This window comes from Chenopodium quinoa, unplaced genomic scaffold (genome assembly GCF_001683475.1).
Source record: "Chenopodium quinoa cultivar QQ74 unplaced genomic scaffold, ASM168347v1, whole genome shotgun sequence".
In the NCBI taxonomy this organism is placed as follows: domain Eukaryota; kingdom Viridiplantae; phylum Streptophyta; class Magnoliopsida; order Caryophyllales; family Amaranthaceae; genus Chenopodium; species Chenopodium quinoa.
Window position 1 is genome coordinate 18,520 of NW_018742364.1, and position 23,761 is coordinate 42,280.

A 23,761-nucleotide genomic window follows, 5' to 3' on the forward strand; every position below is an offset into this window, starting at 1 on the left:
GGTTCGCACATTGTTAATAAGAGTTTGCTTGAAATTTTTAAAAGGCAGGGATCAAAATTTCACATAATGAACATCTAAAAATTTATCACAAAGTTCTTGTTCCATCACAAAAAATAAAAATATTCATGTACTGGTATTATTCAGTAGAGCAGTAAAGTTATTGAGTTACATCACGACAATTTTTTGTTCATAACAGACAAACATCTCTACAATACTTAGGTCAACTTTGGAGTGTTACACTTAAATCACTCAAATAAATGGAAGCACATTATTAAACAACATAGTCAATAACAGACAATCTAACAAACTTGGTTCCCAATGATTCAGCAACATTCGAAGCATACTTCAAATCTTCCACACTAGTCAGCATCATCCACTCTTTATCTTCATCTTGATAAAGCAATCTATATTTGTTCAACTCAAGTTGGAACTTCATGCCTATTTCTTCAATTAGTTGATTAATCGGTAAAGTCAAAGAGAAAACAATTCTCACTGAAAGCTCCTTGTAAGTGGCTTTTACAACAATTGTGCCTGAACTTTCAGTTGTATGAAGAGCGCCTTCCAGATGCCCTTGGACTTGTTGCTGGATATCCATATGGCTTTCAATTAAGGGCTCTTCCAAATGCAGGTCTGATCCCATTATACACTGCACATTTTCCGTGTGAGCTGCTGAACTACCTAGGTTCACCACATTCTGTTGTGAGCAATAACTTTCAAATGGTGCTGTATTGTTTGTTTTCCTCTTCTTTGCATCAGGCTGTTGTTTTCTTCCTTTTCTTGGCCACTTCTCGACACCCAATTCTTTTATTGTTCGTTTCAATGTAGACCTCGATACTGCAAATTGAAGTCAAGTATGATTAATCATTTAGAAAAGCCAAGTATGATACTGCAAATTGAAGTCAAGTATGATAAAGAAGCTCAAGCAGTTAATTTTTTTATGGAAATCATCGGGATGACAGGATGTCTATCTCAGTCTTAATGATAAATTAATTTTCAAAAACCATCCTTATAAAGTCATAACCACAAATTTAGTTATGGACCATTAACATTAATTAGGGAATATAGGTAAACAAATATTTTCACGAGTATAAATGTGACCACACTATTTATAAAAGTTCAAAGAGACAATTAACATCAATGAAGACAATTAAGTAAGCAAACATATATAATTAGAGGTTCGCACATTGTAAATAAGAGTTTGCTTGAAATTATTAAAAGGCAGGGATCAAAATTTCACATGAACATCTAAATTTGCTTAGTTTCCATTTTTATCAACCAAAAAAAAAAAAAATTGTGTAGTGTCCATGATGTAAATTTATGTTACTCCGCACATGGCACAACATTACTCAATGTTTTAATAGTTTTGCTCTAGGAAAAAGTTCTCAATTGAAGTTTTGCATTGAATACAGCATTATTATTCCTTTTGAAATATCAGTGGCATCAATAGAAATTAAAACTTCAATGAATAAACAGATTTTGGCAAGAGTATGTAAATGCAGGTCTCAGATAATTAACAATTCTAATACAAACAAAATGCGATCATGATACCTCCAAATATTTTTTCTGCAGTTTCTTGTAGTGACATCGGGTTTTCGGACCAACATTGTTGTAGCTTCTCTTCAGATATTTCAATTCTACTATTTCTCTCCACCTTATTGTGTTGAGGGACCTGTTTCTGCCCATTTTCTAAATCATGATGACTGTTCTCACCATTATCTTGCTCAATACCACCTTGTGCTGTTGTTATGTGCTCAATAGAGCCCATACTTATACTGTTGAAAGGATCTGCTGATGTCTGCTCATCAGGGACAGTTTCATGAATTTCTACTGTTGGCATTTTGATACGAGAGTTATTCATATGTGTGAAGTATGCATCATCCGTGTCATCAATGATGATAAAAAAAATGCAAGTTATGACATATGAATTACTGGCAACATTTAATTACCTCTAGGAACAACAGTTACTTCATCTTCGCTTTCATCGGAGGCTGAGGCTTGGTAAAGGGAAGCATCATAGGCGTTGCTCTTGTAGTATGCTTCTTCTGTGTCATCGATGATGGACACTTGCTTCAGATTCCTTGGCAATCTTTCAAAGTTAAAACACTTGGGGAGGATTAAGTGTAGTAGATTGCGCAGCTTCACAAAACTAGGAGGAAGGGTCTTGATTCTGGTGACGCTGATATCAAGAGTATGCAAATTGACTAACTCATGTAGATTTGATGGTAGTTTTTCGAGGCTGATACAGTCTTTGAGTTGTAATTCTTGCAAGTTGTGGAGTCTTGCTATATCTTCAGGAAAGAACTCCATTTTAGAACATGTAATGGAGAGTGTCTCCAGGTTGACTAATTTATTCCAACATTTTTCAAAGATACATCTCAGGTCATTATAATCTTTGAAAAACAAAATTTCCAGGTGATGTAGGCCAATAGGAAGTGAGTCAAGTGACTCGAAGGAGCAATCCACAAGCCTGAGTTTGTGAATATACATACATGGTGGCAATGACTCGCAATAATCACAGGAATTGAGATCCAGACTCCTTAAGTTAGTTAACTTTTCCAAGCTATCATAAAGTGGCCTCATATTGCAAGATGATAAAGAGAGATGTTTGAGGCTGACAGGCATATTAAAATTTTCCAAGCTATCATAAATGGATAATCGCAGATGTAGTGTTTGTAAATTGGATAGCTTGCTTAAGCTGTGAATAACGGACTCATCAATTTCAACATCAGAAGAGTCGAGAGAGAGATGTGTAAGCCTTGTGAATGTGACAAAGTAGTTATCCGGGAGGCAAATATGATCAGTGAAGTAGAGATAGAGGTGGGTGAGCTCACTGAATTGCATTATGGAATCTGTTAACTCCTTAACATTTTCCAAGTCCAAAAATCGAACCAACATGAGTAAATTTCTGTTATTAATAATCCATTGCGAAGGATCATCCTCCTTCAATCGGAGATAACCAGGAGGAGATATGATAGAGGGATTTTGAGCTGCATCATTTCTTATTTCTGCCATTGTAGGAGGGGGAGAGAAGAGATAAGCTTGATTATTACATAGTATAACTACCACGTCAACTAGAACAAACAAATTTGGAGTAAAACTGTAAAAGTAAAAGCATTGGCAATGTAAACTTACCTCCACCAAAAGGAATGGGCAATTCTCCTATCTCTGTTTTAAGTTCCTCCCAGGATTTGCGAACATGCCTATCTTTAACAGAAATGATGACCGAATGATTCAAGTCATATGGCAACGTTTCGAGTCTGAAATGTTCGGGCAACATTAGATGTCGGAGTTTGCGTAGCTTCGTGATGCTCCAAGGAAGACACTTGATTTTGGATGATTGAATATCAAGAAGACATAAATGGGCCAACCCATCCAAATTTGCCGGCAATTCAACCAGGGACTCACAGGAAAAGAGAGATAAAGATGTCAAATTGGATAGATTTGCAATGCTCAAAGGAAGTGACTTTATGTTCTTGCAATATTTAAGTTTGAGATGGGTAAGGCTCACCAACTGCCCTATATTTGCCGGCAATTCAACAAGGGAATCACAGGAAGAGAGAGTTAAATAAGTCAAATTGGATAGATTTACAATGCTATCAGGAAGGAACTTTATGTTCTCGCAATAATCAAGCTTGAGATGAGTAAGGCTCACCAACTGCCCTATATTTGCCGGCAATTCTTCCAAACAATAACACTTATAAAATTGCAAGTGCTCCAATTTGTGAAGCCTAGTGATGGTGTTAGACACACATTTCAGGGAATCACAGTACAAGAATTCCAGGCGGATGAGCTGTGTGAGCTCACCTATTGATTCTCCTACCTCTTCCTTTTCATAACAACGCAAGGCTAGACGAGAAGGAGGGTTATTTTTAATCCATGCCTCTGGATCCTCCCTCAATTCCAAGTGACCTTTAGAATCTACTTCTCCGCAAGTTATCATTTCCTTAGCTTCAACAAGAACACCAAAAACCACCTCTTTTAATTTTAATTTCAAACTACAGAAATATAAACTGGGAAATAAAGGAACAAAGAGAGAAGATAAATACTACTCAGTAGTTGCAGCTTTAAGATTCCATCAAGAAATTATCACAACTATCAACTTCAACGTGAACCTCAACCGCAAATAATTAGTTGTGGTTAATAAGAAGAACTAATGACCACATAGATTTATAAATGCATCACAGCTTTTCTGGACCCCACTTAAGTAATTATGCCTTGAACCTGAGCCTCAATGAATTATTATGCATTGAACCTGAACCTCAAGTTATACTTCACTAAGTTAACAGTAACGGCCCATAGTCATACTATGTTGGTATGTTCCTTAAAAAAAAAAAAAAAACAACTCTGTTGGTTTGTATATCTACTAGTTAAAAATAAAAAAAAGTATTCTAAATCTATTAGTCCAGATATTTATTTATTTATTTAAGAAAAATAAAGTAACAACAAGCATTTAATTTTATACGGAGTAGCTTATACTATATGAGTCAAAATATGTCAACTCTATCCAATTACACTCTGTTTCTCTACCTTTTTTTTTTTTTTTTTTTTTTTGTTTTTTCAAATTACAAGTGTCTTTTACCCACTTATAAAGCACATATCTAGGGATGTCAGTGGGGCGGGTCAAATAAGAGACCCGCGTTGGGGCGGGTCAAATAAGAGAGCTGCGTTGGGGCGGGGATGAATCTTGGTTTGGCGGGTGATGGGGCGGGGATGGAGATAAAAACCATACCCGCCATGGGTGATGAGGCGGGGTGGATTTTAGGTTTATCCGCCCCACCCGTCCCACTTCGTACCCGCTCCATCCCCACCCACCCCACTTCGTACCCGCTCCATCTCCACCCACCCCACTTCGTACCCGCCCCATCCCCACATCCATATATTTTTAAAAACAAAATTATATACTTTTATACTATTTTATAAAAAAAATTATGTAAAATAAAATAGTAAATATAATACTTTGTAATACACTTATATTATAAACAATAGAATGTGTAATATTAATAATAATTTTTTTCTTTTTGCAATCTTTATTAATTATGAAGGATTGTGTATTTGGGAGGCGGGGATTAGGCAGGTCTTAGGTGGGGATTAGGTGGGGGTGATTATTCAAGTGGGGGCGGGGATGGGGATGAATTTTAGACCCGTCGCGGGGATGGGGATGAGGATGGATATGAAAATTTTAGATTGAGATGAGGATTAGGAAGACTAAAATCCGCCCCACCCCGCCCTATTGACAACCCTTGGCGGACCCAGGAACTTCCGGACCCAGGAACTTCCGACTGGTGAGTCACAATCGATAACCAAATATGTAAAAAAAAAAATTTCTTACCAAGATCATCCAAATAGAAAATTGACAAGATTACAATACTAACTAATAATTAACAAGCTTAAAATTGACAAGACTAAAATTGACAAGCTAATAAACACCCTAAATAAACACTGACCACAATTCACATAATCACATGGTCAAAAAGGTTCAAATTTCATCAAAAAGACAAAAACCCAACAACATTAACAAAAGGTTCAAAGTTTACAAACAAACAACAACAAAATCAACTAAAGTTTCAAACTTTTACCAAAAAACTAACAAAATCAACGAAATAGAGAGAAGAATCCAATCACTGTGTCTCGACAACCTCCAATTTCCCTTAAACTTATATCAAATAATTTAATAGAATTAACTAATTAGACTGAATTAAATTGAAGATTAGAATTTTAAACTAAAAATTAGAAATCAACTTACTAGCAAAATGAGAATAGGAGAGAGAGGAGGAAGCTTTCGATGATCACCGACAACCCAAATACCAATCAAGAGCAACAACACCATCAATGTGTGGAGGCAGTGGAGCCGGCGAGCCGCCTGTGTGCAGCAGCAGCAGTGAGCGAAGATGAAGAAGAGGAAGAGCAGGAGGAGGTGACCAGCACTGGAAGCAGTGGCGGAGGTCTGCTGATCTGGCCGTCTGGTGATTTGGTGAAGATGAAGCGAAGAGGAAGAGCAGGAGCAGGGCAGGAACACAATTTCTCACCTGCAATCTTAGCTTTCTTCGTTCTACAACCAAATAAACATTAAAAATAACATTAAAAAATTAAATCATGAAATTTTACACATACGCAATTCAATTAGGAACAAATTACAAGTACCCAGATCAAAATTAACAATCAAAAAGTTAAATTGAAGACAAATAGAAGACCTGATGAACAAAATTGATGTTGGGTTGAGAAAGAAAAGATGGGTAAAGGAGAAAAAGAAACAAGAGGATGATGAATTGAAGTGAGAGGCAAACTTTTCAAGAAAAGACTGAACTTTGTTCCTAACATCATCGTTATTATCATCATCAAATACTAGAATTTCACAATCAAGTGATAAGCCATAGTAAATATTCAATCAAATTACAGACATTTGCTAGAAAACAGAAATTACCTTAAGCAATGGAGTGTATCAATAATTCGTCTAGCTCGGAGTGTAAATCTTCGAATATTTTTTTTTTTTTAAGAAAAAAATTAGAATTTTTTTTGGGCCTTGGTGACTCATTTGACCCACCAGGCACAAGGCCAATTCCGCCACTAGGCTACAAATATCTAAACATCTATAAATTTTGAATCACACGTCGAAACTAATTTAAGAATATCTCACACGTATTTAGTTTCCCTCTTCATTACAACATTCCAAACAAAAACAGCTCAAAGAAACGGAGTTATATCATTATATTCACTATCCTACAAATAATAAATGTAAGTCAATGAGTCAATATTATTCCGGCACAATTTTCAGCAAATCCATAGTATAACTGTCTCTTTAGAGCAAGATTATTGGAGAGGATATATGTCCTCTTGTGTGGGTTTTTTTGCTGATTTGGAGTAGTCCTCTTTGATGTTGGGTAATGTAGAGGATCCTCAAGGAGAAGAGGATTACCTTGTCCTTTGTGCCAAGAGGATGAAGTGTCAACTTTTATTTGTTTATTTGTTACATAATTTTATAAACTCAAAAAAATTATAACGGTAATTAATCACAAACGGTAACATATTTTTAAAAACTAATTTTACCAACGGTTGTATTTTTATTTTCTCTATAAAATGAACCTAATTTTGGCCATCTTTTATACACTTCAATTTTGCATCTTTTTCACTCCTTCCTCTCTTTCCTCTCTTTTTATAATTTTCTTTTGTAATGGATGAAAATAATCATAGTTATGGAAGAAATATGAATTTGGCAGAATATTTATGGGCAAGATTTGAGCATACTAGTAATCGGTAAGGAAAAAAGAGGATAATTAGTTATTTGTCTTTAATTTCTTGTATTTGTTGTACTTTAGTGTATCAATTAGTGTTTTTATTCCTAATTTGATGTGTTACTGTATCAAAATATATATAGGTAAGGTAATTTTTATTATGTATGCTAATTATCGAATCCTAATTATTATTATTATTATCATTATTAGACCTTATCATTATAGAAATCAATAAAAAATAATCTTTTACAAAGAAAAAATTTGAAGGTGGGGCCATATTTATAGTATAAAATATATCAAGAGGATACCCTTTGATGTGGGAAAAATAAATGGAAGAGGATGGAAGAGAGGAAAGAGATAGTGGGAAATAAGGTGGATGAAAGAGAGTATGAGGTGTCAAAATAGGGTAAGGAGAGAGAATGTTTGAGAGGACAAAACCATCCTCACCAATATATATGCTCTTAGTAAAGATTAGATGATTTAAGACTATAATACCCTGATCCAGAAGATGAAAGCAGCAAAAACTTAAACCAAACAAAAACCATGAACTTTCAACATCAAGTAACCCAAAAATCATGCAAATTCTACCTATCATAATAAACATGTATACATACCAGTAATTTGGTTAGGGTAGTTGGACATCACAGTAGTAACTCACTACTTACACAACCTGTAAAAGCATTGGTATGAAAACCCACCATTAATTCCCTCTGCCAGCTCTGTTTTATTCATCAGCCCTCTAAATTGTCAGTGTCTCCATTAAAATTTACAGCCCTCTTTCTTCAGCTTCCTACCTATCAACTCCAAAAACATAATAAATGCAACTTTAAATCAATAAATAAGCTTTCTTTGAACTTTCTTTCTCACCTTCTATAAATACATAAAACAAGCTGCATGTTACATTGCATCCAGTTCTAACATACAAAAATTATATATATAACGAGAGTAAGAGTTTATAATTTATGCTACATTGACTTGGGAATGGTATACAAAATGATTAATGTACCTGTTGAAGCTAATTGTCTTCAAAAACCAACATTCTTGGTTTTAATCCTTGTTTTAGGATTGTTTCCTTGTTATATTCATTGATTCTCCTTTGAATTATATGCATTGTCGTGCCCGGGTGTCGAGTTTGTAGTCCGGGATGCTGTAAGATGAGCTGCTTCTACTGATCCGACTGTCCCGGGGAAACTTTTACGCTTGCTCTTCCATGACTGCTCCGTCAACGTGAGTTTCCGTCTCTTGTATCTATCCATCCCTCTATCCATCTATCTGTACATTATACTAAAGTGGCGGCAGCTTCCTAAGAAGAGCCATTTAATAGATGCTAGATAATTAAATGCTATATTATAGCTATGTTCTTGCAGGATTGTGATGCATCAGTGCTAGTAGAAGGGGATGGAACTGAGAAAGCAGATCCTGCAAATAAATCTCTAGGAGGATTTGAAGTAATAGAGACGGCTAAAAGAGAGCTAGAATTGTTCTGCCCTGGAACTGTTTCATGTGCTGATATTCTTGCACTGGCTGCTAGAGATGTTGTCATGGTACCATAAAACCTATCCTTCTTTCTCATGTTCGAGCATGCGCGCACACACACACACACTTTTTTCATTGTTGTTTACAAATGTTCTAATATAATAAAGATATCATGTTTTCAGAACAATCTAACAACACTGCTATCATTAGATGATCTTGAAAGATTTAAGGCATGCTCTAAGTTAGAGATGCGGGTCACTAGTACCGGATGTTTCTCTTCATCTTGATACTTTATTTTGAATGTGTTAACCTCGAGTTCTAGCTGGTTGGCCAACTCTTCCTTGAGCTGGTCAATACTGTAACTCAATGAGAAATCAAATCTAACTACATCATCTTTATAAGTGGCCTTCACTGTAAAGTTGCTTGAGTTATTTTCATTTTGTTGCAAAGCATCTGACTATGTACACTCATTTGCACCATCCAAATGCTCGTGGGCGCATTGAAAATGATCTATATCGCCTAGAGTTTCCATTAAGTTCTCTCTGAGGGTTTCCATTGTGTCCAAGGTCAAGTTGCTAACAGTGTCGGGGGTGGATGATACATGATTTGGCAAAGTAAGCTGGTCTGCTCCCATTATACACTCCCCTACAGTTTCCGTGTGAGATGCTGAATTAGCAGGATTATTCGCCAAGTTCTGCTGCGATGAATCATTTCCAACTGGTTCTTTATTATTCTGTTTCCTCTTCTTTACATTCTGATGCTGCTTCCCTTTTCTGCTTGATTGCCACTTGAGTTTCAAAGCATTCAATCTTCGCTTCATTGTAGACCTTGAGACTACAAATTGTGGACAAGTACGACGAATCATATAAGCAAGACAATGAATCAAAACATAAACCATTTATATTTGACAACAACATCATAAATTAGATAAAGGAGAAAATAGAAGACACAAGTACATAATGAGAAGTACTACGTATGTAATAGCATTTACAATAATGTTACACTAATGGAAGGTGTTAATGGCATCAAAGCACATACGCGAGCTAAAAATCTACTGATTACCAAAGAAACTCGAGCAGTTTTCTAAGAAATCATCAGGATGCAGATCTCACTCTCCAAGATTCTATTACTTTGTCTTTTAAAATATGCTAATGACAATAAATTTTGTAAACCGAAAACTTCTCAATCATATTATTAGCATTTTCTTAAAAAGGAGTGGCAATAGTCTCTAGGAGTAAGAGTAGGCAGTTTCTAAAAACATCAAATAATAATAGAAAGGTAAATTATTAAGAAATGGAAAATGTAGTTTTTAATTCTGTTGAAGTATCAGGTTGATTTGAGGTAGCTTCTTGGTTCATAGAAGTTACCAGAAGCAGCTTATGCCCGAGCACGCAACGAACTTACAGCAGTCACTTTAACAGAATGTAAGTTGTTGTAACAGTCTGCAGTTTTTATAACTTTCCTGAAATCCAGGGGTATTTTGCTGTACATAGAAATACCTGTATTAATCTCCATTCTTCTGTACATTCAAAGAATACAAGTCCCTGCATTCTTCTCCATACACTATGGAATTTTACTGAAGTTTTCCAGCAAACTTAACAAATATAAAAAACAGATGATACAATGCAAGGTTTCATCAAACCGAAACTCTATTCTGAACATCTAAATTTACTAAGTGTATGCCCATGATATATATTATTGTACTATGCATATGATAAATCATCACTTATTGTTTTTATGATTTACTCTAGGAAAAAGCTCTTTATTATTACAGTTCCACGTTGCCTACAGCATTATTATTCCTTTTGATATATCAGTGGCCTGATTTACTGATTAAAAATGATATAATAGTTTTGACAGCAACTAACTTAATATTCATCAATGAGTGCACACTACACAATTTTAGCAAGAGTATATATTTGGAATTTGTATGTAAATGCATGGTCTCAGATATTAAAAAGTCTATTATAAACAAAATGCAAACATACTTCCAATTTTATTTGCAGCATCTTCCAGTGTCATGTTTTTGGACCAGAATGGTTGTAGTGTCTCTAAAGTAATTTCTTTTCCTTTCTTACCCTTCACGTTATTATTTTGAGGGATCTGACTCTGCTCGTTTTCTGAATCACGATGACTGTTATATCAGTTCAATTCCTAATTTTCTTCTCTCATAAACAATTCAGTTCAGTTCAGTTCAGCTCAGTTCAGTAAATCAGAACAGACCCTTAATCTAGGAATGTATGACAAAATGACGCGCAAACAAGTATAATTAATGTACATTTTCATTTGTTTTTTCTATTTTTAGCTCCTTATATGTAGCCCTTAGGGCTATGTATAGAATTTTCTAAAGCTGGGAACGGGCCGGGATGGCCCGCGTGCCGCCCGGCACGGCCCGCCGTTCGTCGCAGCCCGGCACGGCCCGATCCCCAGCCCGACCCGGCACGCCAGTCGAGATTCGTGCCACGGGCGTGCCACGGACAGTGTTCTGGAATTGCAGGCCCGGCCCGGCACGAGCACGGCCAGGGCCCGGCGTGCTGGCCCGCCGTGCTGACACGTCGGCCCGGCACGTGGCACGAAGACCAGGCACGGCATTCGTGCCGGCCCAGCACGGCCCGCGTGCCCACCTTGGTTTATAACGGTAATATTACCGTTTTTTGCACATAATTAGCCAAAAAACGGCTAGTTTTTGGCCATCTAGCTCCCCAAAAATTCTATAAATACCCACCTCCATTTCATTTCCAAATCACAAAATCACAATCTCTTCTTCTTATCTCTTAATCTCTTATATTCTCTAATAATCCTTTTTTCTAAAATTCTCTAATTATTCTCTAATTATTTTCCTAATATCGGAAAAAAATTAAAAAGTTCGTAATCGTAATTAGTGGAGCATTGAAGCACGGTTGTAAGATCTAAACTAATCATTAATTTATTATTTTTTTATTGTTATTATTAGAATAATCTTGTTTAATTATTATTGTTGTTAATTGTTATTATAATTGTTATAATTGTTGTTATTAGTTATTATTATTGTTACAATTATTGTTATTATTTTTTTATTGTTGTTATTGTTATTGTTATAATTGTTGTTATTAGTTATTATTATTGTTATTTTTATTGTTAAAATTGTTGTTATTAATTATTATTATTGTTAATCAGTTTTTATTAAAAATCTAATTGTTAATTATGGCATCGAACAACCCATCATCATCTAGGGGGGGGGAAAGGCCGACTTGGCCGTAGTAGTAGCTCTAGAGAACCACCTAATACAACGAGCCCCCAAATTCCGAGTCCAACCAATGACCCCGGTTACTCCCCCCCGGGCTATGAGCCATTTAGGCACGATGGTAGTTCCGGTTTTCAACCCTATTATATGTCGGGATTTCCACCACCACCACCAAACCAATTTTCACCATCAAACCAATTTCAAAATCCACAACAATTCCCACAATTCGGTCAATTCCCGCCTAATTATTTTGGTGATCAACAAAACTATTATTCTAGCCAAAGTAGCCAAGAAAGTACCCAAATTCCCTCCGGTTCTACCCCTTCTGTTACTACTAACCCAAACACACATCATGAATGGTTCAGCGAAAGTGAGATGGTACTTTTGAAAAACCGAAGGAGTGAGGTATGGCGTCATTTCGTCCTAAATAAACCCAACCAAACATATGCAAAATGTAAAACATGTAATGGTGTATTCACGGCACTATCCAAATCCGGGACGGGACACCTAACTAGACACATGAAAGCTTGTGCAAAACCAGCTATTGATCCGACCCAACCAAAAATTTCCCAATACCATCCACACGGCTTCACCTACAACTATGAGAGGGATAGGGATGAACTAGGGAAAATGATAGTACACGCCGAACAACCTTTTCTTTTCTCGGAAAGTGACCCATTTAACACCTACATTAACAAAGCACTACAACCCCAACATAAAAGAATATCTAGGAAAACCGTTCGTTCCGCCGCCATGAAAAACTACCTAGAGTACAAATTGCGGTTACAAGCCGAATTGAGTAACCTTAACTGTAGAGTGTCTTTGACAGCCGATTCTTGGGATAATGGTTATAAATATCACTATTTATGTGTGACTTGCCATTGGGTAGATGATCAATGGTTGTTACAAAAAAGAATAATACATTTCAAAATGCTGGAATACCCACACACCGGCATTAACATTGCTCACCATTTAATGCAAGCAATAGACGAATACAACCTTCGAGATAAAATGATGTCTATGACTTTTGACAATGCAACCTCTATGACATACACAGCTAATCTTGTCAAACAAAACTTAACCGATGTAATATTAGACGGTGATGCTCTTCATACTAGATGTGTTTGCCATGTACTTAACTTATGTGTACAGGATGGAGTTCGGGCAATTGGCCCATACTACAACAAAATCAGAGATGCTATTATGTCTATTAATAGCTCAAACATGAGGTACCAAGAATGGAAGACTTTTCTAAGACAGCAAAAGATAAGGGCAATAAAAATCAAAACCGATTGCCCAACTAGGTGGAATTCCACCTATGACATGTTAACTAAGACAATTGAGTACAAGGGCCCGTTAACAATATTTTACAACCAAAAATTTCCACAAAATGCTTTATATGATGATGATTGGTATAACTGTGAAAGATATATGCAATTTTTACAGTTATTATATAACATGACGTATTGTTTTTCTTCTGTTTACAGTCCTTGTGCTCAAAACTTTCTTTCTAATGCATGTTTACTCGCCCAACTTTTCGCTGATCATCGCAACCAAAGTGATTATGATCAGTATCTTCCAGCAATGGAAACAAAGTGGCGTAAATATTATAGTGAAATTCCTTTGATTTATATTTTTGCTTCCATATTAGATCCTAGGCAAAAGTATGAAAACACATTTATGTTAGTTGACATTTATTTTCAATGCCTGAATCTTGACGATGATGTAGAAACGTATAAGAGTATTGTGAAGGATCAGTTTTTTGCTTTATATGGAGTCTATGAAAGCAAATATGGCACCGCTCCTCGCTCAGGGCCTTCCCAACCATCCAAAAACGTAAGTAAGAAGGCCAAACATTTATTTTCACAGGCTACTAACTTAATTTCAAGGTTTTCAGGTGATTCATCAATCAGGAGAACGCAAAGCGACGTCTCGGAGTTGCAGATGTACCTGAGTTATGACTTCACCAAAGGCATGGACGACGATGAGATTAACAGCCTCGACCTCCTTGCATGGTGGAAACAACAAAGCACGAAGCATCCAACTTTGGCGGCAATGGCACGAGACATTCTTGGTATCCAAGTCTCCTCTGTTGCCTCCGAATGAGCTTTCAGCGCATCCGGAAGGGTTCTGGACGATAAAATAACAAGTCTAAAACCCGAAATACTAGAAATGTGCGTGTGTTTCAAAGATTGGTTGGATGCGGAAAATCGCTCACAAGACCGTTCTTACGAGGACAACGACAACGATGAAGGAACCTCCGCTTCCGACCGTTCGGGTTCAGCTAGTTCCCAATCTATCCAACTAGCCGATGAAGCCGAAGCCGAAGCCGACGACGAAGACGAGCAAGAAGAAGAATAAACAATTTTTGTATATTGTACGATTTTAATCATTATCAATATTATCATTTTCCAATTTTTGTTTAATACCATCATTGTACGATTTTTATCATTGTACAATTTTCTCAACTCAAGTAATAATAATATGAAGTACGCATTATTCACATCCAAGCCCAATTTGCCTTTTTTCCCCGTTTTGTTATAATTTGTAAATTCATATTAAAAAAAATAAAATTATACCAATTACTAATACAAAATTATATTTAATAAATCATAAACATTAAATTTTAAAGTAATAGTATAGAGTAAATATATAAATATAAATATTGAATATATAAAATTATAAAACATAAATATTCAACTTATAATTATAAAACTTATAACCTTATAACTTATAAAAATTATAATTATAATTATAATTTTATAACTTATATACATTATAATATAAGTTATAATGTTGTCACTTTTTTTAAAAAAAAAATTAAAAAAAAAAAAAAGGTTGGAAACTGCCAGCCCGCTGCCGGCCCGCCAGGCTGGCACGTGGCCGGCACGGCACGAGCCCGCCAGGCATGAGGGCCGTGCCAGGCCGTGGGTTGGCCTGTGAGAATGGCCAGCACGGCACGACACGACTTCCTGGGCACGGCGGCACGATCGGCACGGCACGCCGGAGCACGTGCCCCGCGGCGGCCCGGCCCGGCACGATGCCCAGGTTTAGAATTTTCGAAAGAAAAATATTTCAGCAGGAAATTATTTAATCAGGAGAACTAATTTATAGTTGTGGTTTTCCTAGAAACTATATGCTCATGAAAACTAATGTTTTATTGAAAACAATCAACCGGGGCCTAAATAAACGGCCCATAGTCATACTCTTTGCTAGTCCAGAGCACAAATGTTAACTGACTTAAGCCAGTATAAGCACTAGTATTATTAAAGAACATAGTCAATAACAGACAATCTAGCAAACTTGGTTTCTAATGATTGCAACATTCGAAGCATACTTCAAATCTTCCACTAGTCAGCATCATCCATTCTAATGCTCTTCAGAACGTTGATTATCCATTAAGTTCTCCCTAACGTTTTCCACTCTTGTGTCCATGGTCAAGTTGCCAACAGCGTTGGAGTTGGATGATACATGATTTGGCAACATATGCCGGTCGCATCCAGTTATACCCTTCCCCACAATATCCGCGTGAGCAGTTGAATTAGAAGGATTCACCAAATTCTGATGTGTTGTGGAATCACTTCCAAATGGTGCTTTACTATCGTGTTTCCTCTTCTTTGCATCATCATCAAGATGTTGCTTCCTTTTTTTGCTTGATGGCCACACCAGCTTCAATTCTGTCAATCTTCGCTTCATTGTACACCTCGAGACTGCAAATTGTGGTCATTTAAGAAAGACCAAGAATCAAAACATAAACTATTTTTATTTAACTACAATTTGCTGAACAAATTCATGGAATTAAAAGCACATAACATAAATTTGTTCTAGGACCAAAATTTTTAATCATAAAGTAACATACCTCCAACTTGTTCTGCAGCTTCTTGGAATGTCATATTTTTGGACCAAAATGATTGAAGCGTCTCTAGTGAAATTTCTTTTCTTTTGTAACCCTTGATGTCATTTTGAAGGGTTTGGTTCTGCTCATGCTCATAATTTCCTTGTTCACTTTCCATAGTTGCAGAGTCACTTTGTATAGCAGGGATACTCTAACTTTCAGGATTTGAATGAAATATTGAATACGTACTGTACTAGTATATGAGAATTGAGAAGCAGCTACCAATTTATAAAAACTTTGAGCCTGAACCTACATTATTCTCCTATTTCTTCCCACCGCCCCCCCCCCCAAAAAAAAAAAAAAAAAAAAAAAAGTGAGGTGGATAGGGATTGATGAACAACCCATAGAGATTATCAGATTAATAATGCAGCACAGCTATTCTGGACCCCACAATCAACCCTAGTTCACTAAGTTGTACGAAGTATATTGAACCTGAACCTTATTTTCTTAAAAAAAAAAATAATGAAATAAAAACTAGTTGTATATTGAACCTGAACCTTGAAAAATAAAAAAAAAATAAAAAAAACTTGGACCTCACTAAATAATTACCCATTCACCCGACATTGACCCGGCAATCCTAACCCGATCCATGACCCGAAATTAACCCAAAAATGTTAACCCGAAATTGATCTTATACCCAAATTAACTCGATACCCAAAGCGACCCGAAACCCAAAGTGACGCAACCCGATCTTAACCCTACAGACTCAAAACACAAAACAACCAGAAATGACCTGACCCATAATTAACATCTTTGTGTGAGAATAACAAGACTCATTTTCCTCTACACTCTGATTCTCTAAGCTTGTACTTCGTAATATTTATTTTATCTCTCTATATTCATAAGATTTATACTTTTATGATATCTCCCATTTCATCACTCTCTAAATACATACGGTGGAAAATATTTTCCTTTAGAAAATAATGGAAATCTTATTTTCTTCCCTCCTTTTACTTCTCTCTTATTAATCCTCACATTACTATTCCTACTTTTAAGAAGGGAAAAAGTAACACGGAGTAACAACATTTAATTACATGAGTCAAAATATGTCAACTATAAGCAATAGTTTTACAGTATTAAACAACATAGTCAATAACAGACAATCTAACAAACTTGGTTCCCAATGATTCAGCAACATTCGAAGCATACTTCAAATCTTCCACACTAGTCAGCATCATCCACGCTTTATCTTCATCTTGATAAAACAATCTATATTTGTTCAAAGCAAGTTGGAACTTCATGCCTGTTTCTTCAATTAGTTGATTAATCGGTAAAGTCAAAGAGAATACAATTCTCACTGAATGCTCCTTGTAAGTGGCTTTTACAACAATAGTGCCTGAACTTTCAGTTGTATGAAGAGCGCCTTCTAGATGCCCTTGGACTTGTTGCTGGATATCCATATGGCTTCCAATTACCATTGGGTCGAAAGTTTCTTCTAGTGTTGCAGCGCGATTACTTTCAGTTGAATGAAGAGCACCCTCCAAATGCCCTTGAGCTTGTTGATGGGTATCCATATGGCTTTCAATTACCATTGGATCGAAAGTTTCTTCTAGTGTCGCAGCGCGATTACATTCAGTTGAATGAAGAGCGCCCTCCAAATGCCCTTGGTCATTTGCACCATCCAGATAATGCTCTTCGCCATGCTGACAATCCATATTGCCTTGAGTATCCATTAAGTTCCCTCTAACGTTTTCCACTATTGTGTCCGGGGCCAAGTTGCCAACAACATCAGAGTTGGATGATACATGATTTGGCAACGTAAGCTGGTTTGCTCCTATTATACGGCCCCCAACAATTTTCGCTTGAGCTGTTGAATTAGTAGGAATCACCAAATTCTGCTGTGTGGAATCACTACCAAATGGTGCTTTACTATTATGTTTCCTCTTCTTTGCATCATCAAGATGTTGCTTTCCTTTTTTGCTTGATGGCCACAACAGCTTCAATTCTTTCAATCTTCGCTTCATTGTAGACCTCGAGACTGCATATTGTGGTCAAGTATGATAAAGAAGCTCAAGCAGTTAATTTTTTTATGGTAATCATCGGGATGACAGGATGTCTATCTCAGTCTTAATGATAAATTAATTTTCAAAAACCATCCTTATAAAGTCATAACCACAAATTTAGTTATGGACCATTAACATTAATTAGGGAATATAGGTAAACAAATATTTTCACGAGTATAAATGTGACCACACTATTTATAAAAGTTCAAAGAGACAATTAACATCAATGAAGACAATTAAGTAAGCAAACATATATAATTAGAGGTTCGCACATTGTTAATAAGAGTTTGCTTGAAATTTTTAAAAGGCAGGGATCAAAATTTCACATAATGAACATCTAAAAATTTATCACAAAGTTCTTGTTCCATCACAAAAAATAAAAATATTCATGTACTGGTATTATTCAGTAGAGCAGTAAAGTTATTGAGTTACATCACGACAATTTTTTGTTCATAACAGACAAACATCTCTACAATACTTAGGTCAACTTTGGAGTGTTACACTTAAATCACTCAAATAAATGGAAGCACATTATTAAACAACATAGTCAATAACAGACAATCTAACAAACTTGGTTCCCAATGATTCAGCAACATTCGAAGCATACTTCAAATCTTCCACACTAGTCAGCATCATCCACTCTTTATCTTCATCTTGATAAAGCAATCTATATTTGTTCAACTCAAGTTGGAACTTCATGCCTATTTCTTCAATTAGTTGATTAATCGGTAAAGTCAAAGAGAAAACAATTCTCACTGAAAGCTCCTTGTAAGTGGCTTTTACAACAATTGTGCCTGAACTTTCAGTTGTATGAAGAGCGCCTTCCAGATGCCCTTGGACTTGTTGCTGGATATCCATATGGCTTTCAATTAAGGGCTCTTCCAAATGCAGGTCTGATCCCATTATACACTGCACATTTTCCGTGTGAGCTGCTGAACTACCTAGGTTCACCACATTCTGTTGTGAGCAATAACTTTCAAATGGTGCTGTATTGTTTGTTTTCCTCTTCTTTGCATCAGGCTGTTGTTTTCTTCCTTTTCTTGGCCACTTCTCGACACCCAATTCTTTTATTGTTCGTTTCAATGTAGACCTCGATACTGCAAATTGAAGTCAAGTATGATTAATCATTTAGAAAAGCCAAGTATGATACTGCAAATTGAAGTCAAGTATGATAAAGAAGCTCAAGCAGTTAATTTTTTTATGGAAATCATCGGGATGACAGGATGTCTATCTCAGTCTTAATGATAAATTAATTTTCAAAAACCATCCTTATAAAGTCATAACCACAAATTTAGTTATGGACCATTAACATTAATTAGGGAATATAGGTAAACAAATATTTTCACGAGTATAAATGTGACCACACTATTTATAAAAGTTCAAAGAGACAATTAACATCAATGAAGACAATTAAGTAAGCAAACATATATAATTAGAGGTTCGCACATTGTAAATAAGAGTTTGCTTGAAATTATTAAAAGGCAGGGATCAAAATTTCACATGAACATCTAAATTTGCTTAGTTTCCATTTTTATCAACCAAAAAAAAAAAAATTGTGTAGTGTCCATGATGTAAATTTATGTTACTCCGCACATGGCACAACATTACTCAATGTTTTAATAGTTTTGCTCTAGGAAAAAGTTCTCAATTGAAGTTTTGCATTGAATACAGCATTATTATTCCTTTTGAAATATCAGTGGCATCAATAGAAATTAAAACTTCAATGAATAAACAGATTTTGGCAAGAGTATGTAAATGCAGGTCTCAGATAATTAACAATTCTAATACAAACAAAATGCGATCATGATACCTCCAAATATTTTTTCTGCAGTTTCTTGTAGTGACATCGGGTTTTCGGACCAACATTGTTGTAGCTTCTCTTCAGATATTTCAATTCTACTATTTCTCTCCACCTTATTGTGTTGAGGGACCTGTTTCTGCCCATTTTCTAAATCATGATGACTGTTCTCACCATTATCTTGCTCAATACCACCTTGTGCTGTTGTTATGTGCTCAATAGAGCCCATACTTATACTGTTGAAAGGATCTGCTGATGTCTGCTCATCAGGGACAGTTTCATGAATTTCTACTGTTGGCATTTTGATACGAGAGTTATTCATATGTGTGAAGTATGCATCATCCGTGTCATCAATGATGATAAAAAAAATGCAAGTTATGACATATGAATTACTGGCAACATTTAATTACCTCTAGGAACAACAGTTACTTCATCTTCGCTTTCATCGGAGGCTGAGGCTTGGTAAAGGGAAGCATCATAGGCGTTGCTCTTGTAGTATGCTTCTTCTGTGTCATCGATGATGGACACTTGCTTCAGATTCCTTGGCAATCTTTCAAAGTTAAAACACTTGGGGAGGATTAAGTGTAGTAGATTGCGCAGCTTCACAAAACTAGGAGGAAGGGTCTTGATTCTGGTGACGCTGATATCAAGAGTATGCAAATTGACTAACTCATGTAGATTTGATGGTAGTTTTTCGAGGCTGATACAGTCTTTGAGTTGTAATTCTTGCAAGTTGTGGAGTCTTGCTATATCTTCAGGAAAGAACTCCATTTTAGAACATGTAATGGAGAGTGTCTCCAGGTTGACTAATTTATTCCAACATTTTTCAAAGATACATCTCAGGTCATTATAATCTTTGAAAAACAAAATTTCCAGGTGATGTAGGCCAATAGGAAGTGAGTCAAGTGACTCGAAGGAGCAATCCACAAGCCTGAGTTTGTGAATATACATACATGGTGGCAATGACTCGCAATAATCACAGGAATTGAGATCCAGACTCCTTAAGTTAGTTAACTTTTCCAAGCTATCATAAAGTGGCCTCATATTGCAAGATGATAAAGAGAGATGTTTGAGGCTGACAGGCATATTAAAATTTTCCAAGCTATCATAAATGGATAATCGCAGATGTAGTGTTTGTAAATTGGATAGCTTGCTTAAGCTGTGAATAACGGACTCATCAATTTCAACATCAGAAGAGTCGAGAGAGAGATGTGTAAGCCTTGTGAATGTGACAAAGTAGTTATCCGGGAGGCAAATATGATCAGTGAAGTAGAGATAGAGGTGGGTGAGCTCACTGAATTGCATTATGGAATCTGTTAACTCCTTAACATTTTCCAAGTCCAAAAATCGAACCAACATGAGTAAATTTCTGTTATTAATAATCCATTGCGAAGGATCATCCTCCTTCAATCGGAGATAACCAGGAGGAGATATGATAGAGGGATTTTGAGCTGCATCATTTCTTATTTCTGCCATTGTAGGAGGGGGAGAGAAGAGATAAGCTTGATTATTACATAGTATAACTACCACGTCAACTAGAACAAACAAATTTGGAGTAAAACTGTAAAAGTAAAAGCATTGGCAATGTAAACTTACCTCCACCAAAAGGAATGGGCAATTCTCCTATCTCTGTTTTAAGTTCCTCCCAGGATTTGCGAACATGCCTATCTTTAACAGAAATGATGACCGAATGATTCAAGTCATATGGCAACGTTTCGAGTCTGAAATGTTCGGGCAACATTAGATGTCGGAGTTTGCGTAGCTTCGTGATGCTCCAAGGAAGACACTTGATTTTGGATGATTGAATATCAAGAAGACATAAATGGGCCAACCCATCCAAATTTGCCGGCAATTCAACCAGGGACTCACAGGAAAAGAGAGATAAAGATGTCAAATTGGATAGATTTGCAATGCTCAAAGGAAGTGACTTTATGTTCTTGCAATATTTAAGTTTGAGATGGGTAAGGCTCACCAACTGCCCTATATTTGCCGGCAATTCAACAAGGGAATCACAGGAAGAGAGAGTTAAATAAGTCAAATTGGATAGATTTACAATGCTATCAGGAAGGAACTTTATGTTCTCGCAATAATCAAGCTTGAGATGAGTAAGGCTCACCAACTGCCCTATATTTGCCGGCAATTCTTCCAAACAATAACACTTATAAAATTGCAAGTGCTCCAATTTGTGAAGCCTAGTGATGGTGTTAGACACACATTTCAGGGAATCACAGTACAAGAATTCCAGGCGGATGAGCTGTGTGAGCTCACCTATTGATTCTCCTACCTCTTCCTTTTCATAACAACGCAAGGCTAGACGAGAAGGAGGGTTATTTTTTAATCCATGCCTCTGGATCCTCCCTCAATTCCAAGTGACCTTTAGAATCTACTTCTCCGCAAGTTATCATTTCCTTAGCTTCAACAAGAACACCAAAAACCACCTCTTTTAATTTTAATTTCAAACTACAGAAATATAAACTGGGAAATAAAGGAACAAAGAGAGAAGATAAATACTACTCAGTAGTTGCAGCTTTAAGATTCCATCAAGAAATTATCACAACTATCAACTTCAACGTGAACCTCAACCGCAAATAATTAGTTGTGGTTAATAAGAAGAACTAATGACCACATAGATTTATAAATGCATCACAGCTTTTCTGGACCCCACTTAAGTAATTATGCCTTGAACCTGAGCCTCAATGAATTATTATGCATTGAACCTGAACCTCAAGTTATACTTCACTAAGTTAACAGTAACGGCCCATAGTCATACTATGTTGGTATGTTCCTTAAAAAAAAAAAAAAAAACAACTCTGTTGGTTTGTATATCTACTAGTTAAAAATAAAAAAAAGTATTCTAAATCTATTAGTCCAGATATTTATTTATTTATTTAAGAAAAATAAAGTAACAACAAGCATTTAATTTTATACGGAGTAGCTTATACTATATGAGTCAAAATATGTCAACTCTATCCAATTACACTCTGTTTCTCTACCTTTTTTTTTTTTTTTTTTTTTTTTTTTGTTTTTTCAAATTACAAGTGTCTTTTACCCACTTATAAAGCACATATCTAGGGATGTCAGTGGGGCGGGTCAAATAAGAGACCGCGTTGGGGCGGGTCAAATAAGAGAGCTGCGTTGGGGCGGGGATGAATCTTGGTTTGGCGGGTGATGGGGCGGGGATGGAGATAAAACCATACCGCCATGGGTGATGAGGCGGGGTGGATTTTAGGTTTAATCCGCCCACCCGTCCACTTCGTACCCGCTCCATCCCACCCACCCCACTTCGTACCCGCTCCATCTCCACCCACCCCACTTCGTACCCGCCCCATCCCCACATCCATATATTTTTAAAAACAAAATTATATACTTTTATAACTATTTTATAAAAAAAAATTATGTAAAATAAATAGTAAATATAATACTTTGTAATACACTTATATTATAAACAATAGAATGTGTAATATTAATAATAATTTTTTTCTTTTTGCAATCTTTATTAATTATGAAGGATTGTGTATTTGGGAGGCGGGGATTAGGCAGGTCTTAGGTGGGGATTAGGTGGGGGTGATTATTCAAGTGGGGGCGGGGATGGGGATGAATTTTAGACCCGTCGCGGGGATGGGGATGGGGATGGGGATGGATATGAAAATTTTAGATTGAGATGAGGATGGGAAGACTAAAATCCGCCCCACCCCGCCCTATTGACACCCTTGGCGGACCCAGGAACTTCCGGACCCAGGAACTTCCGACTGGTGAGTCACAATCGATAACCAAATATGTAAAAAAAAAAATTTCTTACCAAGATCATCCAAATAGAAAATTGACAAGATTACAATACTAACTAATAATTAACAAGCTTAAAATTGACAAGACTAAAATTGACAAGCTAATAAACACCTAAAAATAAACACTGACCACAATTCACATAATCACATGGTCAAAAAGGTTCAAATTTCATCAAAAAGACAAAAACCCAACAACATTAACAAAAGGTTCAAAGTTTACAAACAAACAACAACAAAATCAACTAAAGTTTCAAACTTTTACCAAAAAACTAACAAAATCAACGAAATAGAGAGAAGAATCCAATCACTGTGTCTCGACAACCTCCAATTTCCCTTAAACTTATATCAAATA

At 36.2% G+C, this 23,761-nt stretch overlaps 4 protein-coding genes across 7 annotated transcripts; 1 reads left to right on the forward strand and 3 right to left on the reverse strand.

Annotated features, from left to right (window-relative positions):
• Window positions 1-109: 109 nt before the first annotated feature.
• LOC110696429 lies at window positions 110-6,728 on the reverse strand. Of its 4 annotated transcripts, none has more exons than XM_021873724.1 (6): window positions 6,422-6,728; window positions 5,744-6,049; window positions 3,133-3,948; window positions 1,947-3,005; window positions 1,549-1,827; window positions 110-834 (listed from the first exon to the last, which is right to left on the reverse strand). In XM_021873724.1, the coding sequence occupies exons 3-6, from the start codon at window positions 3,938-3,940 to the stop codon at window positions 272-274; spliced, it is 2,709 nt and encodes a 902-aa protein (XP_021729416.1). In that variant the 5' UTR covers window positions 3,941-3,948; window positions 5,744-6,049; window positions 6,422-6,728; the 3' UTR covers window positions 110-271. The 4 variants fall into 4 exon arrangements, with proteins under 4 accessions (XP_021729416.1, XP_021729410.1, XP_021729419.1 ...); XM_021873718.1 differs by lacking the exon at window positions 6,422-6,728 and adding an exon at window positions 6,192-6,396; XM_021873727.1 differs by lacking the exons at window positions 5,744-6,049; window positions 6,422-6,728 and adding an exon at window positions 4,047-4,347.
• LOC110696398 (peroxidase 1-like) lies at window positions 5,783-8,992 on the forward strand. The gene is made up of 3 exons (XM_021873690.1): window positions 5,783-6,046; window positions 8,597-8,773; window positions 8,888-8,992. Exons 1-3 carry the CDS (start codon window positions 5,783-5,785, stop codon window positions 8,990-8,992), a joined length of 546 nt encoding a protein of 181 aa, XP_021729382.1.
• Window positions 8,993-15,271: 6,279 nt separating this feature from the next.
• Window positions 15,272-18,086, reverse strand: LOC110696467. The gene is made up of 2 exons (XM_021873759.1): window positions 15,788-18,086; window positions 15,272-15,638 (listed from the first exon to the last, which is right to left on the reverse strand). The coding sequence occupies exon 1, from the start codon at window positions 17,785-17,787 to the stop codon at window positions 16,900-16,902; it is 888 nt and encodes a 295-aa protein (XP_021729451.1). The 5' UTR covers window positions 17,788-18,086; the 3' UTR covers window positions 15,272-15,638; window positions 15,788-16,899.
• A 112-nt stretch (window positions 18,087-18,198) lies between these two features.
• On the reverse strand, window positions 18,199-21,958 carry LOC110696450 (ras guanine nucleotide exchange factor V-like). Its single transcript, XM_021873741.1, has 4 exons — window positions 21,221-21,958; window positions 20,035-21,093; window positions 19,637-19,915; window positions 18,199-18,923 (listed from the first exon to the last, which is right to left on the reverse strand). Exons 1-4 carry the CDS (start codon window positions 21,363-21,365, stop codon window positions 18,361-18,363), a joined length of 2,046 nt encoding a protein of 681 aa, XP_021729433.1. The 5' UTR covers window positions 21,366-21,958; the 3' UTR covers window positions 18,199-18,360.
• Between the last annotated feature and the right edge of the window lie 1,803 nt (window positions 21,959-23,761).

What these genes read in the sequence shown, in the direction of transcription:
- LOC110696429 (XM_021873724.1), bottom strand. Translation starts at nt 3,940, where the DNA reads ATGATAACTTGCGGAGAAGTAGATTCTAAAGGTCACTTGGAATTGAGG. An exon ending in GCCCATTCCTTTTGGTGGAG is followed by an intron (nt 3,006 to 3,132) that starts GTAAGTTTACAT and finishes CTACAATGGCAG; the next exon opens with AAATAAGAAATGATGCAGCT. An exon ending in AGTAACTGTTGTTCCTAGAG is followed by an intron (nt 1,828 to 1,946) that starts GTAATTAAATGT and finishes AAATGCCAACAG; the next exon opens with TAGAAATTCATGAAACTGTC.
- LOC110696398 (XM_021873690.1), top strand. Translation starts at nt 5,783, where the DNA reads ATGATCACCGACAACCCAAATACCAATCAAGAGCAACAACACCATCAA. An exon ending in CTGCAATCTTAGCTTTCTTC is followed by an intron (nt 6,047 to 8,596) that starts GTTCTACAACCA and finishes ATGTTCTTGCAG; the next exon opens with GATTGTGATGCATCAGTGCT. An exon ending in CTGCTAGAGATGTTGTCATG is followed by an intron (nt 8,774 to 8,887) that starts GTACCATAAAAC and finishes TCATGTTTTCAG; the next exon opens with AACAATCTAACAACACTGCT.
- LOC110696467 (XM_021873759.1), bottom strand. Translation starts at nt 17,787, where the DNA reads ATGAAGCGAAGATTGAAAGAATTGAAGCTGTTGTGGCCATCAAGCAAA.
- LOC110696450 (XM_021873741.1), bottom strand. Translation starts at nt 21,365, where the DNA reads ATGTTGCCCGAACATTTCAGACTCGAAACGTTGCCATATGACTTGAAT. An exon ending in GCCCATTCCTTTTGGTGGAG is followed by an intron (nt 21,094 to 21,220) that starts GTAAGTTTACAT and finishes CTACAATGGCAG; the next exon opens with AAATAAGAAATGATGCAGCT. An exon ending in AGTAACTGTTGTTCCTAGAG is followed by an intron (nt 19,916 to 20,034) that starts GTAATTAAATGT and finishes AAATGCCAACAG; the next exon opens with TAGAAATTCATGAAACTGTC.